The sequence below is a fragment of the Anolis sagrei genome, chromosome 1, assembly GCF_037176765.1.
Source record: "Anolis sagrei isolate rAnoSag1 chromosome 1, rAnoSag1.mat, whole genome shotgun sequence".
In the NCBI taxonomy this organism is placed as follows: domain Eukaryota; kingdom Metazoa; phylum Chordata; class Lepidosauria; order Squamata; family Dactyloidae; genus Anolis; species Anolis sagrei.
The window spans coordinates 268,183,604-268,202,185 of record NC_090021.1 but is presented as its reverse complement, the minus strand read 5'-3'; the positions used below and the strand labels follow the sequence as shown (position 1 = coordinate 268,202,185).

Genomic DNA, 18,582 nt, shown 5'->3' with positions numbered 1-18,582 from the left:
AAAAGGTGAACTGGGAAATTGTTTATAACATAATCCAGCTACAAAATGGGCAACACAAAAACTTTCTTGCACAATACACAAAAAATAGTATAATTTCATTACTCCAGATCAGGGATGAGACTAGTCCTCCAGATATTGGGCCGTAACTCCCATCCTTCACTACTGTCTACACCAATTGATAATTTGCAGCTTAACATCTAAAAGACCGTTCTTCTCAACTCACTGCTGTAGATTTTTGAAATGCCAATTGAATTAGCTTCAAAGCAGTTGTTTGACCAATTTCAGTTTTTAATAAACTTGAGTTTGGAGATCAAACTTGTAGACTGGAAAACTTCACACTTCTCAACATAAGTATGAATAACTGAACCATACTTTCTATAACTGTTGGTTACTTCTTTTTCAGTGCAAGTTGCTTGAACGGTAACTTTTCCATCACAAACCATCACTCATTATGTACTGGTAAACATTTCCCCAAACTATTAAGAAGGGGTAAGAATTTCCAGTTTTGAATCCTCATTTAAATCTAACTTTTTTTTCTTGTTGCTTTGTCTCTTGCTTACTCTTTTGGGCAAGATCCAATAGCATAATTCCATTGGATCCTGCTGCTACTTTATCCAGATTCACCAATTCCCTTATTCTCCTGACAATAATGCAATAGAAAGGCATTCCATAACCCTGAAAACCTCATCTGAGTGGCTGGAAAACATTTGGAGCAGATTTTTTGACACCATTAAGTCTATTGCAGGAAGGGGAAAAATTGCCACTCGCCTTTGATGCTCAGGAAATCACATGGGGAGAACAACATCTGTTTCATATTTAAGAAAACAGAGCTTTATTTTAATCATTTATTTTGGCTTGATTGAATTAAGACAAAAAAAATTAACACTGCCAAATTGGACAGACACAAAGTAAGTTTTAAATGGATTTCCTCAAACTTCTTCTGTTAATTATTCCATGATAATGCCATAGGCTTTTCTGCCACAGAAAAAAAATCACAGCTTAATAATCTCAGTGTTTTTCACTGCTTCAAAGGAAATAAGGGTTTCAATTCTTCAGTGCTGCAAATGAAGACCTTGAAAGCTAAATAATAAAATTAGAAGAAATCTCAGCAGCTCAAGTAGAAGCCTAAAAGTATTTCTAACCATTCAAAGGATAGGCTACATGTTGATGTGCTGCCTTCAGACAGGAAGAGCAACCTTGTAAAGTAAGCAAAATGATAAGCTACTTGCATAATTTTAAACACTGTAGATTCTCCAATCACAAATTAAATTAGCCTGGCATATATATATTTAAACACACATACAAATATCTACTCCTGCCTGCTTCATTTCTTATTATCTTCAAAAAGTATTTGAAGCTAAAACTGTACAGTTGTAATTAGCAACTACATCATAGGACGCACTCAAAAATTGCTTAATTCTCAGGATGATTTTCTCATTTGTGGCTGGATTGTGCAGATTTTCGGGATAACCTAACTTGCTAAATTGAGATTAAAAATAATCAGTTCCTTGTTCCGTTCTTTCAAACATATCCACTAAGCAGAAACAATATTGCTTTGTGTTAAGAAAACCACCATTCTGATACAGGAAAGGGAATGTGCATACAAAAGCAAGATTCCCTAAATATGTCCCCAGCCACTTCAAAAACTCTGTCTAGAAGGTTCCAGTGGTCAAATTGTTTCATCCAGTACTTGTGACACAGGTCCCATTACTGCCTCAAAAACCTTTATGTATAGCTTCAAGAAGACAGCTGGAACTGCCACCATGTACCATGTCCAGAAGCCAGAGAAAGGACGAGAAACAGCAACGTTACCCTTTTCAATAACTATGATCTTTCTAACACAGAGTTAGAATTCCCATGATGATCTTGTACATGTGAAATCCAGGGAACAGACATACAAACTTTTTATCTATATTAGTCAGTGAAGATGTGTTAAAGAATACAGCATTTTGTTTTTGTAATAAACATGTTTTATTTATCTTGCTTAGATCTGTAACTGCTGGCTGCAATTTCCCTTAAAAGGGGAAACCAATTCAAACATTGCCGGTGCTTTTCAAAAGAGAGCAATTTAAAAGGGCAGCAGCAGCAACAGCTGGGCTTTGAAAATGCTTATAACCTTTAGACTGCAGGAAAAAAAATAACCAAAAGTAATATGAATATTAATTTCCATCAGTACCAGCATCAATTATTTAGGTGATAATATAACAAGATCAAGTATTAGTGAAAGGCAATGTGCAATTAGTAAGGATAGATACAGAACACCAGTCCTTACAAATGTCATTGCTATCCAGGAAATGTGTTTGGGAGAGAATTCTTTTAACACTTCACATTGAAAACACAAGTGGCCATCAAGATTGCATCCTCCATTTCTTTACAGAAAAATTTAAAGTGCCAATCAGAGCCTAATTTTGGATTTACACAATTATACTAACAGTTACATTAAACCATCAGCGCACCCTTTTGCAACAGAAAGTCAGGCCTAACAGGAATACTTTGGAATCAGAGGTGCACCGAAGCTGTTCATCAGCTTCTTATTCAGTTAGAAGATTATAGACATCGGTTATGCATTATAAATGTTCAGTGCTTCAGTCTAACAGAAAAAGGTGAAATGTAGTTGCCCTGTTAAACCACACTTCGCTCTTTCCGTTTTCCTTTCTGTAGAAGCGTGACTATACCAATTGTCTGAGTAAAACATTTAGGGATTTACAGGTTTTTTAAAAATCCAAATTTGCTGCAGTGCTATATAATGTCAATGGAGTCAGTCAGATTACTTCTGCCTGTTCAATGAGCTATGCAGTATGACGTCATCCTGAAACTGCAATTTTTGCATTTAATCAGAGCTAGGGTAAAAAAAATCTGAGTCGCATGTGCAAGGCTCAAGATGACGCTTAGGAGAGAACATGCAGAGTAAACGCCGTTTCTTTCCACATCCCGGAAATATAAAGCTGACAACTGTAGTCTTGTCTTTTATGGGCAATGAAAATAATCCCTTTACTATGAATTTCCTATAAAGGGGAAGAAAGAGATAACTCTTCTGGTAACATGTATAGTACACTGGCCAGTGTGTTTTTGGCGTTAAAATGTAATCCTGTGAATTAGATTAATTCACTTGCTGAGCATTCATTTGAGGCATCCCTCTGTTGGGTCTTGGGGGCCCTCCACGACCTAGAAAATAAAAATAGCATTTTATTTTTGGATCAAATGAGATCCTTTGATATTCAGAATGGCTCTCTTTCTTTCTGTAGTGATTGTCTAAGGCCTAGATACAATCAGTGATTTAATACCTGTTTCACTCAGAAAGGAAATGCATAGTTTGAACGGATACAAATATATGAGTTCTGCCTTTCTATCAAAGGTGAATCAATTTGTTGCCATAAACTATGCTTTCAGATGATAAATGTGTATAATCTGAAGTATGGTTCTTGGTACAAGTTCTAGAATACAAATCTAGTATATACAATTGTGGCTGCTCAAGTTTCAAAGAAAAAGCAGTATCTTATCAGAAAATCATGCTGCCGTGTGTCCGTGTCCAAGTTATAGAATTACTGCAAAGGCTTATCTTGTTTTGTGTATTTTTATTGGGAGCCTGCACTAGATTACTCAGAATGTAGGGATTTTTTTTCTGCCTCATTAAGATGTTTGTATCCCTTTTAGTTAATCTACAAAAAATGTTAATAGCATTTTTAGCTCAAGGGCAGGCACAAGGTGTTGCACAGGCTCATCCCCATTAGAGCAAACAGAGCTGTTCCCTATGCACCATGCACAAACTGTTTGCAGAGACAGCATAAGAAGGTAGCATTGGGAAAAAGCCTCAATGTGCTGCTTCCAGTGTCTTCAATTCAACCCCTCCTGTGTTTCTTGTGCTTATCCTAGCAAAGGAAATGGCGAAGGGGGGTTGGCTTTAGTCTGACATTCTGTGGAATGATTTCTTGCACAAATGCTGTATCTGTACTTCACTGGACCAGACTGTTTTGTACACTTTGTCATTAGTATATTTTCTGAACACAGCTACAATGCAATGGGACAGAATAAAATCATAAATGTGTAAATAATTTAACCAAAATTATGATCTCTTAACAGGTTTCTATTTGCCCTGTTTATAAAAAATATAGTCAATTCCAACCATACACAGAGTTGAAGACAGAAGAGCGGGCTACAAATAATGCAAGATCTTTATTGAAATTCAAGTAGCAATAGCAAAAAAAGCCCAAAATGCAGACACTACTGTAGGTATAAAAGGATAAAGGCCAAGCAAAACACTTTTCACAGTTCTCACAACTTGGTAAGCTTATATTTCCAAGGAATAAAAAGCAATTTCGTAGCTTTAAAAGTAGAATTTAGAAGTGAAATATTACAGAAAACAATTCAAAAGCAAAACTGATTAACAACTTTCAACAGACCGCTACAACAATTAACACATTTGAATCGAAGTATCTTTAAGTCTGCATCCCACAGGTTCAAATCAGAAATGAATTGCTTGAATATTACCTCGAGGGGCTCCTCGAGGACCACTTTGTCCGGAGCCACGCTTGAAATTCTGTTGATATCCATCCTGAAAATTTAAAGAGCCAAATACTGTTAGTTGATATTTTTGGAAGTTCCTGGAAAGAACTTCAAAGGGTAACGTGTCATTTTTCAATCTAACTCAGCCTCCATTGCCTTCAGCCATATTAATAACTGAAAGGCTTTTAAAGATGAAATTATTTTGATTTCTTTGGTTCAAGAGGAAACAACATGTGCACTTCAGGCTGCATGCAGCACTTCCCATTCATTTTTACAGCCTCAAATAGCCCTAACTGTTGGTGTTGCATGTTTGTTTCAAAAAGGAATTGCACTCCCAGAAGCTTTTAAGGGTGCCGATTATTCTTTAAAACAAACATGGAAAAAAAATTAGTATCAAGATAATTTGTAGATTTTTCAACAATCTGAAGCAAATTTCAACTCATTCATAGAGGGTTTTATATATATATATATATATATATATATATATATATATATATCTTGTGAGGATGTGGGCTGCACTGGGTCGAAATCACCTCTCTGAAGCACTAACATTACCCCATCTGCTTTAAAATCATTCAACTGACAGCAGCTTCCTGTTAACTCATATATTCTTGGCAATTTGTTTCACGGAAGTAAACAACCCCGCTTAGATCTTTTGTGCTAATGTGAGTCACAAATATGTAAAATGTACTGCCTTGATTTTTTTGGCAATCCAGTTTTGCTTCTGGGCAGAGGCATTTAACCATGCATTTTTTGTTAAAAGGAAAAACAGCAATATATGGACAGAGGACCAGAAAATATTTAGCCTATCTACATAAAATGGGAGTATTGTTAATCAGATATGTGTGCAAATGAAGTTTTATCTTTACTCTAAATATAGGGCAATAATTCTTAAATTTCATCACATTTTAGGAACAAGAAACACTCAAAACCAGTTTGCATTTGATTACTCTAGAGAAGGCCTTTCAAAGTTTAATCAACTTACCCGCTGGTAATTGGAATAATCCCGAGGAGCATTAAATTGTGCCTGTGCGTAACCACTGTTTGGAGTGTTGGAAAATGAAGGGCGGTAGCCATCATATCCTCCTAAAAAATCAGGAGAAACATTTTTATGAAAGATATTTGTATTCATTTAAAATTTGATATCAGTCAAGGGATAATGGTTTGTATTTGAGAAAGAAGGTCATATGTCGTAACAACACAAGGAGGAAGGAACATGTTGACTCCAGCTAATAAACCGTCCTTCCTACATGGCAACAATTCTCACAAATGGATCATAATAATGCAATACCATATAAAAACACAGAGCCCTGTCTTTTTCATACATAGCCCTTTTAGATACAAAACTAGTGACTGTTTAAACTGCATTTTGCCTCCTGTGTGCCATTCACTGTCGTCAGTATGGTTCAAGATTTTAAGCTGCATATATCAGACATTTATAAATCATAATTTAAAGTGATTCAATTAATGCAGACATCAAAAATAAAAATCCCACTAAATGTCATAATCTGAATAAGAGAAGTAACTTGCTTTTGTTAGCCAAGGAAGCAACAAGCCCTGAAAAAAGATGCAACCATTTAGCAGGATAAAAAAAGGAAAATCATTTCATATCAGTTTGTTACATTTCTGTTGAAAACAGCTCCCATGCTAGTTCCGTCTCAAAGCTTGCTGCATTGCACTTTTATTTTATAGTGCATTCCACTCACAATTACGACTACAGAGCAAATGCAGCAAACTTAAAGACAACTCAGCACGATATTTCAAAAAATTAAAGTATGCCACAATAATGCATAAGCATCTGGACATTTTGCATTTCTGAAAAAACATTCAGAATTAGTCTCAAAAGGTTCTTAAGTTTTTACCTCTAAACCCATTGGCTGGTCCCCTGTATCCATTCATTAAGCCTCGAGTGCCGCGTGATCCACCACGAGACACTCCTCGGCTGTTATAATAAGGCTGACTGTTACGTGGGAACCCAGTATTCTGTTGTGGAGGCTGTTGGTGGTTACCTGCCACTTGGTGGGACTGGTCCGGGGAACCATGGTAGGTGCCAACCACTACAGTGGGGAAAAAAGAAAACCAAGAAAGTGCAGAAAGTTTGAACTTACACTCCAGTCTCCAAAAGTCTCAAATAATATCAAACTAACTCACCAATGCCCTGTGCTTAAGAGCCACCAAGTAGGACAGTAATGTTAACCTACTCAAAAAGAGATTGTTTGCAGAATTAAATCCAACATGGCAGTCTGCATTCCCAACGGAACATGGCCTAAATGTCTTCATGATCTACATAGGGTTCACCTTCAGTGTGACTAAATTAATTTGCTACTACTGCTATCAACACTTTCTTTTACTGATTGAGAAGCAGATTGTATTTCAATGGTATACAAATATTATGGTATTTAAAGGCAGCAAAATGAAAGAATCAACTGTGTAACAACACTGTCTCCTTTGTAGGTCTCTACAAATAGCATGAAGCAACCTCTCTTCACCAAACAGAGACAAAATATTACTTCAACAATGTGTGCTGGGAGTTGTTTATTTGGGCTAGATATGCTGGAAGCTTGTTTTTAGAATGACCTACTGGCATCCCGCCCCGTGCATGTTTACCTGTCTGTAGCTGCTGTTCTTGCTGAAGGTCTGATTGCTCTACTTGGTGGGGCTGATTGGAGAAAGTCTGACTGTAACTGGTCTGGTACTGATTTTGTTGCTTGAGGGTTTCTGGTTCATTGACAGGGGGGACAGGCGCATTCATGTTAAATACCTATAAGAAGAGTAAATAAAACCCAAGCATTTTCTAAAAATAAGATCCAAATATCTTCATAACAGACAGCCCTTGGGTTACAGACAAAATAGACTCTATAGCAGTGTTTCTCAACCTGGGGGTCAGGACCCCTGAGGGGGTCACGAGGGGGTGTCAGAGGGGTCGCCAGAGACTATCAGAAAACACAGTATTTTCTTTTGGTCATGGGGTCATATGTGGGAAGTTTGGCCCAATTCTATCATTGGTGGGGTTCAGAATGCCCTTTGATTGTAAGTGAACTATAAATCCCAGCAATTTCAACTCCCAAATGTCAAGATCTATTTTCCCCAAACTCCACCAGTGTTCACATTTGGGCATATTGATCATTTGTGCCAAATTTGGTCCAGATCCACCATTGTTTGAGTCCACAGTGCTTCTAGATGTAGGTAAACTACAAATCCCAGCAGCTACAACTCCCAAGTGACAAAATCAATCCCGCCTCCAACCCCACCAGTATTCAAATTTGGGCCTATCGAGTATTTGTGCCAAATTTAATCCAGTGAATGAAAATCCATCCTGCATATCAGATATTTACATGACGATTCATAATAGTAGCAAAATGAGTTATGAAGTAGCAAGGAAAATAATGTTATGGTTGGGGGTCACCACCACATGAGGAAGTGTATGAAGGGGTCGCAGCATTCAAAAGGTTGAGATACACTGCTCTATAGGTTTGTTCTTAAAACTGGTACATTTCTAAAGCAACTCCAGCCATATCCATATCCATACCAACTTACCCATCTATCTATAAAAGTCTTGGATAGGGAAGGGTTAACAGCCCCTGTGGTGTTAGTTTTGCTGTCTGTACCCATTTAGAAGATTTCACCTCATTTCCTGTCCCTGTGACAACTAGATTTTGAACATTTTGGGTTGTCATGGGTACAACAACTGGTGATAAAGCTTCAGTGGTGACATCTTTTTCCAGTTTTGAATTTCCCTTCTTAGGGATAGGTTTTCTCTCACTTTCTATTGTCTCATCTCTGTTCTTAACTAGGAGTCATGTGTAAGTCGTGCGTCTGTAACGCTATGACTGCCTGTACATTGTTACTAAATACTCTTGTTAAACTCACACACATTCACAACATGCAAATTACAAACAGAACTTGTGGCACAATTGCCTATTACGTTAGACACACGCTGGCGTTCTAGACTTTGTGAGCTATAATAAGCATTCAATATTTATTTAGTACTCACTGTCTGCATGGACTGGAATGGAGCTGCATTAACATTGATTCCGCTGCTATGCAAAGGTTTGCTAGAGGCAGCCTGAAAGACCTGAGGCTGAGATGCAGCTGGTAACGGTGATGATGTTGGGGTCTGATCTGCATTTAGAGTTATTGAAGCCTGATCAAAAAGAAAAATTCCACCTGTTGTTAGCAAGCCATAAATCATTGCCACATAATATTCTACTATGAAAAAGATGTAACTGCTGACCAAGTGTACCTAATGGAAAGATACACTGTATGTACCCCATTTACCTAACACTGAGTATCCTGTTCTAAATCAGGCATCCTCAAACTAAGGCCCTCCAGCTGTTTGGGCCTCCTTTAAGCTTTAGCCAGTTTATTCAATAGTCAGGAATTCTGGGAGTTGGAAGCCCAAACAGCTGCAAGGCCGCAGTCTAGGGACACCTGATTTAAACCATCATGGAAAAGAACTCCAGCACTTTTCTGTATTACCATTGTGCCTGAAATGAATGCTGGAAATGCTTACAACGATCACACTACGTCTGTAATGTGCCTCCTCCCAATCAATCAATTGTACCTGGAAAGCTACCCTCAGATTAGATGTACAGACACAAGAGTTTAAACTACCAAAGAAACTGCCTCTATTTTAGAATGCACAAACATTAGGCACACATATCAACTAGAAAAATGGCCAAAGATGTGATACCTACAAATGATTGCCATGTTTTTAGAGGGATGCTCTAGTTATATATGCAGGAATGTAGCACATTTTCCCTTCCCAAGCAAAATGAAGTCTCATAACTTGCCTGAATCTGGTCTGATTCTTTCTGAGGCCGCTGCTCTGTTGAATGAGAAGGCTGATACAGGGGCTGGGATGCTGTATATCCCTCACTTGTGGAAGAAACCAAGGGGACCTGTCAAAGTTTTAAAGTTTAGCAGAAACTCCTGCCAGGGCCTTTGGGCAACTCCTTCCCATCAGTCTCTTTGATATTTTACTTACAACTATACTAGAAACATTATTCTGCATTATTTCATTATGTTAAGAAATATTAAGATGTATTCATTTGTCCCAATAAATCATAGAATCATAGAGTTGGAAGAGGGCAATCCAGTCAAACCCCCTGCCACACAGGAAAAGCACAATCAAAGCACCCCCAATAGATGGCCAGCTGACCAGTTTAAAGGCCTCCAAATACGGAGCCTCCAGCACACTATTCTAGTCAAAAGTTGCATTTCATATCATTTTTATCAAAGCCAGATGAAATTACATTCTCCCATCTTCTAGTAATAGCAGATTTGCACCGTGTAGAGTTTTCTATTATACTACAGGTCTTTAAGTTCCTTAAAGTAACTTCTGACATTTTGGATAATACTAAGATATTTTGTAGGGCCAGAAGAATGGCAATGCCCAAAAAAACAAGAATAATACTGTAAAAACTGGACAAACTGCCTTTATAACTTATGCACAATTTGTCAGGCATGTGAGTTTTTTTTTATTTACCAAAGGACTGAGAGGAATATGTAGACTTGAAAAGGTATCTGCATTGGCAGATTAGGCCAAACCTGAAAACGTGAGACTTCACAGAGTACTGAAACAAAGGCTGATTTAAGGGACACGTTGATATATAAATGAGCAAACGATGAGATCCCATAGTCAGGACATTTAGTCTACTGATTAAGTTTGTTTAAGAAGCTGGGATTTTTGAAGATTTGGGAAGAGTAAATAAAGGTAATGTCTCCAATGCCACACAGGCAGGTATGGTTTTATAAGGTCATATATGTTACAGAAAATTACCTATCATTCATCATAGAAGTTGGGTGAGTGAAAGAATGGACTGCTGTACTCAGCAGACAGGCAAGAGGAGATCTAATACTTGCATTATTATGGAATGGGGCCATTACCCCTGCCTGTCACATCACACTCCATTCACTGTTGTAGTAGTTATTTATATCCCACTTTCCTCTCTTAAAAGAGACTCAGTTATGTTCCAAATGGCTCTCCAATGGAAATGATTTCTTTAACTTCTATGAATATGTAAACATTAATTTCCATCCAAACATTAATCAATGCAAGAGGAAATGTCATAAGGGAGCCTTTTAAAAACCTTGCCTTTTTTTCTCCAAATGGCACACAGTGAAAGGAATACTTCAGTTAAAGATGCATTTGGTAGAGAAGCTCCTTTTTACAAAAGTTTTTGGGCACACACAACTAGAAGCAGGGTCCTTCCCACTTTATGGTAGAGAAAAGCCATACAACTCAAGTGATCCCACCCGCCAGGCTCTCCACTAGTACCAGATCACGCAGAAGAGATTTAATCTTTCAGGTTGCTAAACAAGGTTCCCTGAAAGACCCTGATAGTTTGTGTCCAGCAGATATTTAGTGAATTGCAGTCTTTTGCCTCCAATAAAAGCCTTGGAGAATTGTGCTCAAAGACTTAAGGTTGCTAAGAGATTCTGCATGAGTTTTCAAATTAAAATAAAATAAAATAATGAACAACTCGTATTTTTGTTGTGTAGGAACCAAACCCTATTACTTCCATGTTATTTCTCCCTCTTTTTATTGAAGATGTAACATATACAGGGTTAGTCAAAATGAATAGGCCAATAATGGTTACAGTAAACATACATTCGGCCTATTCATTTTGACTAACCCTGTATAACTGTATCTATTTCATTTACTGAAGGATACCTGTGTTTATAAAGAAGTAACTATTCCACATATGTAGTAAAAAATGAACAAGATTCTCAACTGAAATATAGAAAGCCTTTCCCATAATTATCTCAATAAGTTGTTTAGTCTAAGCCCTTGAATACCATTAGATTTTACATGATCTACTCTTAGGGGGTCCTTTAATGTTAAATTCTAGCTGGACTTCAAGACTGATTTGAAATGACACTAATTAGGTATTACTGTAATAGTGATTATGTTCCTAAAATGTAGTCTAATCCAAAAAAAACCTATGCATTTAAACCTCACAATGCATTTTAAACAAAATAAATCATCAGGGTTTATTGTGATATGTGCCTAAGGAAATGGTCCAGCTTACTAGGTAAGTGATCTCACTGGAAGCCATGGAATTAAAAAATGAAATAGAAATCTAAGGATCCCTACATGGAATAGTTTTACTCTCCCACTTGCTATAGTAGTGATAAACTGAGCAGTGACAGCTTATGCTTAGCAAATTAAATGGATTTTCAAAAATGAAAATAAAGAGAAGCATTAAAAACCAGTGAACAGCTGAATCCATAACATTAAAATTATTAAACAATGTATGGCATGTGACGTAACTCAGGTTTCTAGGAGAAGGTTCACAAACATTTCAAGCTCCAAAGCAACTTTTTTTGAGCAACAGTGTTGGATACTTGTCTGAAAAGGCAACTAAGATCACATGGAGATTTGCTTAGCAAGATGAAGAGGGTAAGTAGAAATTTTCTCCAGCGTGATCTTTTATTTACAATTCTCAGTAGTTACCTTTGCTCTCTCAATTGGCCCCTCACCCATTCAAAATAGCACAGAAGAGACTAGTTATTATGTCCTTTCAAGTCATCCTCTAAACCTATCATGTTTTGTTTCTTGAAAGATTTGGTAAGAAGAGGCTTGCTACTGCCTTCCTTTGAGGCTGAGTGTGACTTGCTCAAGACCATTCAGGAGGTTTCTGAGGCTGAGTGGAGATTTGAACCCTTGTCTACAGAGTCGTAGTCCAACGCTCAAACCACTGTACCGATGCTTGAGGTTCATAGTAAGAGTTAATTGGAGAAAATTGCTGAAGAGCAAAATTATGCTATGGGAAATCTGTTGAATGTGAAGGTTGAATTCATATCTTCAGCAGTCAAATTTATTTCTATTATTCTTTTTTTATTTGTTCATTTCATTTGTACCAGAAAATTGCAATTTAAACATTCAATAGTAATTATATTGACTGCTAATCACAACAGACAAGACATTATCAAAGTACTGTATTTTCCATGAGTGTGTAAAGGGGGGGGGGGGCTTCAGCCAATTATTTTCAAGGTATAGTTCTTACCTGCGCAGCTTCAGTTTGTACAGGAACCTGGGTGGGTTGTGCAAGTCTGGATTCAGTATGAACTGAAAATACATTATTACACAGATTATCAGAATTGTTAGTCTTCTGTTTCGTTAATATTTCATTAATCAATTACATGCTCGTTCACATAATTAAAGACCTCTGAAATCAAATTATAGAGCACAGATGTTTAACATTAATTTTCACAGAAAGAAATCTAAATTATTACTAGCTCATTGTGATAACCATTTCAGATAAAAATCTTTCACAAAAGAACTGACTTAGATACTGTCATTGGAGCAGAAGCCAACAATGAGGTGTCCAGCAATTCTGTGAGTGGGATTACACTGAATCAGTTTCAATTGGTAAGTACTGTTAATATGGACAAGTAAGGAGGACAATCTACTTTCTTGATCATTGTTTGTCTTGACTGGGAGGAGGTGCAATTAGATTTCAAGTACATTATCAATGCACCTCTTAGAGAAGGGAATTTTCCACTCTGTTCAAAAGAAGAGTAGTTAGACCACTGCTGAAAAAGCTCTTCCTGGATCACCTGGACCTTAATAACTACAGGCCAGTGTCTAATCTTTCATTTTTGGGTAAGGTGATTGAGAAGAAAGTTGCTCTCCAGCTCCAGAAAGTCTTGGATGACACACACTTCCCTGGCCCATTTCAAATTGGCTTCAGAGCAGGATAAGGAGTTGAGACTGCTATGGCCATCTTAGTGGATGGTCTCCATCTTAAAACTGACATGGGGTGTGTGTCCCTGTTGGTGCTTTCAGATCTCTCAGTACCTTTCAATATCATCGACCATGATAACCTTCTGGAACTTGGGGGGAGGGGGGTTGGGAGTCAGAGGGACTGTGCTGCAGTGGTACCAGTCATACCTCTCAGACAGGTTCCAGATGGTGGTGCTTGGGGATATCTGCTTCGCAAAAAAGGAGCTTAAATATGGCATTCTATAGGGTGCCATTATCCTCAATGCTTTTAATATTTACATGAGAGATCATCCAGAGGCATGTAGCAGAGTATTATCAGTATGCTGATGATACTCGAATATATTTCTTCATATCTTCCAAAACAGCTCTAGTTAAGGATAACATGTCTCCTCTGAATGAATGTCCAGACTAGATAAGGAAAACAAATTGAAACTGAATTCAGTCAAAAAAAGAGGTGCTTGCCATCAAGGGTCCTAGTCTGGGGATGGAGGTATGTCAACCAGTCCTGGATGGGGGTCACGTTCCCCCTGAAAGACTGTGTTTGCAGCTTGGGAGTGCTCCTGGACCCATCTTTCCAAATAGCCCAAGGAGATGGTACAGTCAGGAGTGCTTATTACCAGCTTCAGCTGATACGCCAGCCATGCCCTTTCCTACATTTGGAGGACCTGAAGATCAGTGTACACACTGATAACCTCAAGGTTGGACTTCTGCAGTGCGCTTTACATTGGGCTACCTTTGTACCAAGTTTGGAAACTTCAAATAGTTCAAAACACAGCAGTCAAATTGGTCACAGGAACATCCAGAAGTGAGCATATTACACCTATACAAAAGTCACTCCACTGTCTGGCAATTCTTTTCTAGGCAAAGTATAAAGTGTTGGTTTTGATATTGAAAGCCCTACATGATTTGGGTCCAGGTTACCTACAGAATTGCCTTCTCCTGTCCAATCCACCATGCTCACTTAGGTCCTCTGGGGGGGGGGGGGGGGTGGCTACTCCAACCAGCCAGAACTCAACAGCCAACCGTCACCCAGACAACCTTTTCATCGGCTGCCCCAAGACTGTGAAATGCTCTGTCAGAAGAGTTCTGACAGCTAGATCAGCTATCAAAGTTTTAGGACACAACTGAAGATCCATCTCTTCCAACATGCCTACCCAGTCAATTTTAAGTTGTGAATTTTAATCTGGATTTTATCAGTAGATTTTAACTTGCATTTTAATTCTGTGTATCTTATTGTATGTCTTTTAATAAATGTTTTATCTCTTGTTTTAATGACACTGTATCCCACCTTGAGCCCCAGAGAGAGACGGGTAATAAATTATTATCACACATAATACAGTAAATAATACCAACCTGGAGAACAAACCATTTGTGGCATGTCCAAATTCTGTGCTGGATTCATAGGCTGGGCTGAAACAATGGCAGGATCAATTGCCTGGTTCTCAAATTCCAGCATAGAATCCTAAGTAATAAAAACAAGATGCATGCAGGTCTTGTTTTTTGTAAAGTTTCTTACATAAAACCAATTAGCTTTGGTTTAAAGTGAGCTAAAACTTAAAATGGACTACAATCATTTTAAAAATGGGGAACTCATTCTAATTCAGCAATTGCCTTAAAACGGCGAAAACTATGCACCTGCATGAAGTTGTAGGGTCCTTGCATTTGTGCCATAAGGTCTTGTACTCGTTGTCTCCTAACGAGAGGATCTGCTTGAGTCACAGCAGGAAGCGTATGGGCATCTGGAACTGGAGGCGATGTAGCTTGTGGTTGCTGCTGCAAGGAATTTACCACCTATATTAGGAAACATCCAATACTGAAAGTCAGGCCACATTGCTTTCCAATAGTGGCCCCTTAGTATGACCAAAGCGGATAATGTATTTCTGGGCTGCTACACTTTTCTTCCAGGGATAAGGATGATTAGAGTAGGCATATTATGCCATTCTAGAACCTCTCTGTAATAAGATTTTCATTTCTAATCTGGAACCTTATTTTTCCTATCTGAACCAAATTATGCTTTGGGCATCTGGCCGAAGCATACCATAGATTCACTCAGCAGGATCCAGCAATGCCTCCAGAGGTATTCTTTCTAGGAGTCTAGGACCATTCTATGGTCAACTTCAGGCAGAACATCCAGCAGAACCTCCAGCAGAAGATGAGCACAGAATTGCACTTGAGGCCTAGAGAGACCACTTCTCTAAGCATCACCACGAGCTCCTGCACAATTTGATGGTAGTCAAAGCTCTTCACAGATAAATGAAATCACTTTCAATAAATTTGCATATTAAGCAGACCTACTGTAGCTTGAACACTTCGCAATTTTAGTAAACGGACCATTCTTTCTTTAAAAAAAATACCCATCCGAGTTTAAAAGAACGAAGGTATTAGTATTTTTGCATTTTACAGGTGAAGAAAAAGAAACGAAAGCTGGCTGCAATAAGTGCACCAAAACCATAATAATCCAATGACATCATTTCATTTCAAGAATCTGCTTTGTTCAAATGCTTGGAGGTTTAATCAAAACAAGTGCCAAAATTGAATTAAACCATAGTGTACTGTTTGTGATTTTCAGTATCTCAGTAACCTAAATAATTCTGGGTTGCTGTGAGTTTTCCAGGATATATGGCCATGTTCCAGAAGCATGCTTCTGGAACATGGCCATACAGCCTAGAAAACTCACAGCAACCCAATGATTCCGGCCATGAAAACCTCCGACAGCACACTAAATAATTCTTTCTAATGAACCTTAATACCTAGCTTTTGGGAATTTGGAAAAGATCTTCCAGAAGCAAGATTACATTGTTTGCTGTCATTAATATTCTCAGAATTTTTCTACCACAAAATGGGATCACCCCTTTCTCCTGTGAGCCCTTAAAACCTGTTCCATAAGGAAGGAACACTATATGAAGAAAGTTTTCAACATTGCAGAGAAACAAGTCTTGAGGCTATCATAAGTGCATCATTGAGTGGCCTACATTCATCTGAACAATGTGGTGAAAAAAAACAGACTCATGAACTTTGAGCTAGTTGAGTTTGAGACAATGGGGGAGGGGGGGGGCTCCTGGAATCATATCTAATTAAGAATCCTATAACAGAAAGGAACGCTGATTGTACACCATAATTAGCATGTTTGGGTCATTAAACTATGTGGGAAAGCTGTGATTAAAAAGTAATACCTACATAATTCTATTCTTCAAGACTGAACTTTTTTATTATCCCATTCAAAACAACAACAAAATTCAGGACACGCTACCATAAAAGGAGAAGGCTATTGAGAATTTCATTCACATGGCATTTTTTTTTAAACCTAGCTTTATAGTTCTAAATGGTGCCCTGCCCAGAATTGTGGAAACCATAAAGAAAAATGGAATCACTCCACTGCATTTTCAGAAACCAAAGCATCAGATTTCACTTTCAGAATTTGCACATTGGAAAACTTAATTTTAAGTCTCAAATGAAACTATCAGAAAATACTAACGTATCATGTATAACCAGCCTTTAATTACTGATGTCAATTGTTTGTATGATTTGAAAGTAAAACACATATTACACAGAACAATTAGTAGTAGTATACCACAGTTAGTGGTATACTACTGCTTATATACCCAAAAGATGGAAAGGTTATATCTATCCCAAGCATAGATGCATTATATTGTCAAAGGCAGAAGACAGTGCCAATTAGTGTCTTACAGAGAATGAAGTTTAAACTCTGAACATCCTGAAAACACCTAATGCATATATTTATTTCAGTTTTTCAGTCTGAACACATCTGAAAGCTGAAGATGCTACTAGTGAATGAAAGACTAGAGTGCCTTCACTACCATCACCACCCAAAAAATCCTGAAATGCAAGTAAATAAATCTTTATTATTTAAATCCCAAATACATTATTTTACATATGCAAAATATAGTGAATGACAAAAAAATTCCAACCAGAATATTTTATCATGGCAGATACATAGTTGGATCCAAGCTTGTAGAAGCAGGTTTGCGCATGGCAACAGGACTTTCATTATGCTACTTTCCAACACAGTCACAGTCACAAGTTGCTAATACATGAAAAGGTTTTCCAAAACAGTGTTCTATGGGTTATAAAGAAACAGAGGCAGGCCAGCAAAAATATGGAGGAAAGAACCTGCATGAGCAGAAATCCTTTTTGATTACCTAAAAATGTTTTTGGGATCCAAGAAATTTTCTTCTGATATTCTAGTACTTTTAAAAACATTTAATTTTAAAATGCCTCCTAAACCTTCATATTAAGAACTGCCTATAACACTGCATAACTGTCAGCAAAAAATAAGACTTTTTAAAAATTAAATGCTTAAGTTCTCAACCTCCAGGCCTGTACGTTTTTCACTACAAAAGATTTTCTCATCTGAACCTACAAAGCTTACAAAGTGGAATACTTTGAAAGAAGTATTTGCGCTCATCAGGACATCCTATGAAATTCAATTCTATCCTGCTAAAGAAGCACCGTTCTATGTAGATTACAGTTGCGTGTGAGTTACAAGGGGATAAAAAGAGATTGCAAGTTTACCTAAGCATACAAAACACCTTACCTCAACAGTTTCAACTGTCCACTCATCTACCTGTTCCTTCTCACTACTGCTGAACTGAGTCTCTGCCATGAACTGTCTGTTAACATACTAAAATAAAAGTGAGAGAGTACAACTGTAAGACAGCAGCATTCATTTTTAAAAGATGACTACAATTCTTCCACTGAATAGTACCTCTGTTGATTCGACTTCACTGAGTTCAGTGTATTCTTCTGTTGTCTCTGGCTCTGTAAGAAAAATGGACTATTTTAGATAAAACTGTATTATTATTATTTTTTCCTACACATGGTTCTATGAAAAAAAAAACTCAAGCAATAGGGCCCTGAACATTTCTGCAAATTAGTCTGGAGTTGTATAAACATTTTAGTATTTGGATATAAAAGAAATAATGAATGGAAATCACAAGCAAATACAGTATTTTTACATCCACGGAACCAAGTGTTCATGGATTAGCTTTAAAGTATTTTGAGTTGTGTTGTTAAGCTTTAATCTATGAATTAAAGACAATAATTTAGTGTTTATCTGTTCATGAAGGCAAGTTATACTAATGCAACTATACATTTCTACTCTACAACCTTTAATAGGGTTCATAGGTCCAGACATGAACTGAGAAATTGGATAGTTTAAGGTTTAATTTCATATTTGCAGTACACATATAAGTTGCTTAGTCCAATTCACTGGAAATATCAAAGAAATAGAGCTAAGCCTTCAAAAAGCCTACAAAGCCACTGGCGAAATTAGATTTTATGACTGAATTAGCTTTCTTATGATCAGACTAAGAGGGGTTTTTTTTTCC

At 37.5% G+C, this 18,582-nt stretch overlaps 1 protein-coding gene across 8 annotated transcripts in view; it reads right to left on the bottom strand.

Moving 5' to 3' along the window:
• Positions 1-1,947: 1,947 nt before the first annotated feature.
• The window catches only part of CAPRIN1 (cell cycle associated protein 1), a 36,787-nt gene continuing 20,152 nt past the window's right edge, over positions 1,948-18,582 (bottom strand). For 3 of the 8 annotated variants that reach the window (XM_060764997.2, XM_067462716.1, XM_060765008.2), the window contains exons 8-19: positions 17,961-18,013; positions 17,790-17,876; positions 14,870-15,025; positions 14,588-14,696; positions 12,516-12,577; positions 9,297-9,404; positions 8,498-8,647; positions 7,111-7,264; positions 6,366-6,560; positions 5,489-5,589; positions 4,489-4,552; positions 1,948-3,165 (exon numbers count right to left, since the gene is read on the bottom strand). In XM_060764997.2, the coding sequence (XP_060620980.2) occupies positions 3,101-3,165; positions 4,489-4,552; positions 5,489-5,589; positions 6,366-6,560; positions 7,111-7,264; positions 8,498-8,647; positions 9,297-9,404; positions 12,516-12,577; positions 14,588-14,696; positions 14,870-15,025; positions 17,790-17,876; positions 17,961-18,013 (1,304 nt within the window). In that variant the 3' untranslated portion in view covers positions 1,948-3,100. The remainder of the gene's footprint in view (positions 3,166-4,488; positions 4,553-5,488; positions 5,590-6,365; positions 6,561-7,110; positions 7,265-8,497; positions 8,648-9,296; positions 9,405-12,515; positions 12,578-14,587; positions 14,697-14,869; positions 15,026-17,789; positions 17,877-17,960; positions 18,014-18,582) is intronic. The other 5 variants (XM_060765035.2, XM_067462717.1, XM_067462718.1 and 2 more) reach the window with 5 other exon arrangements.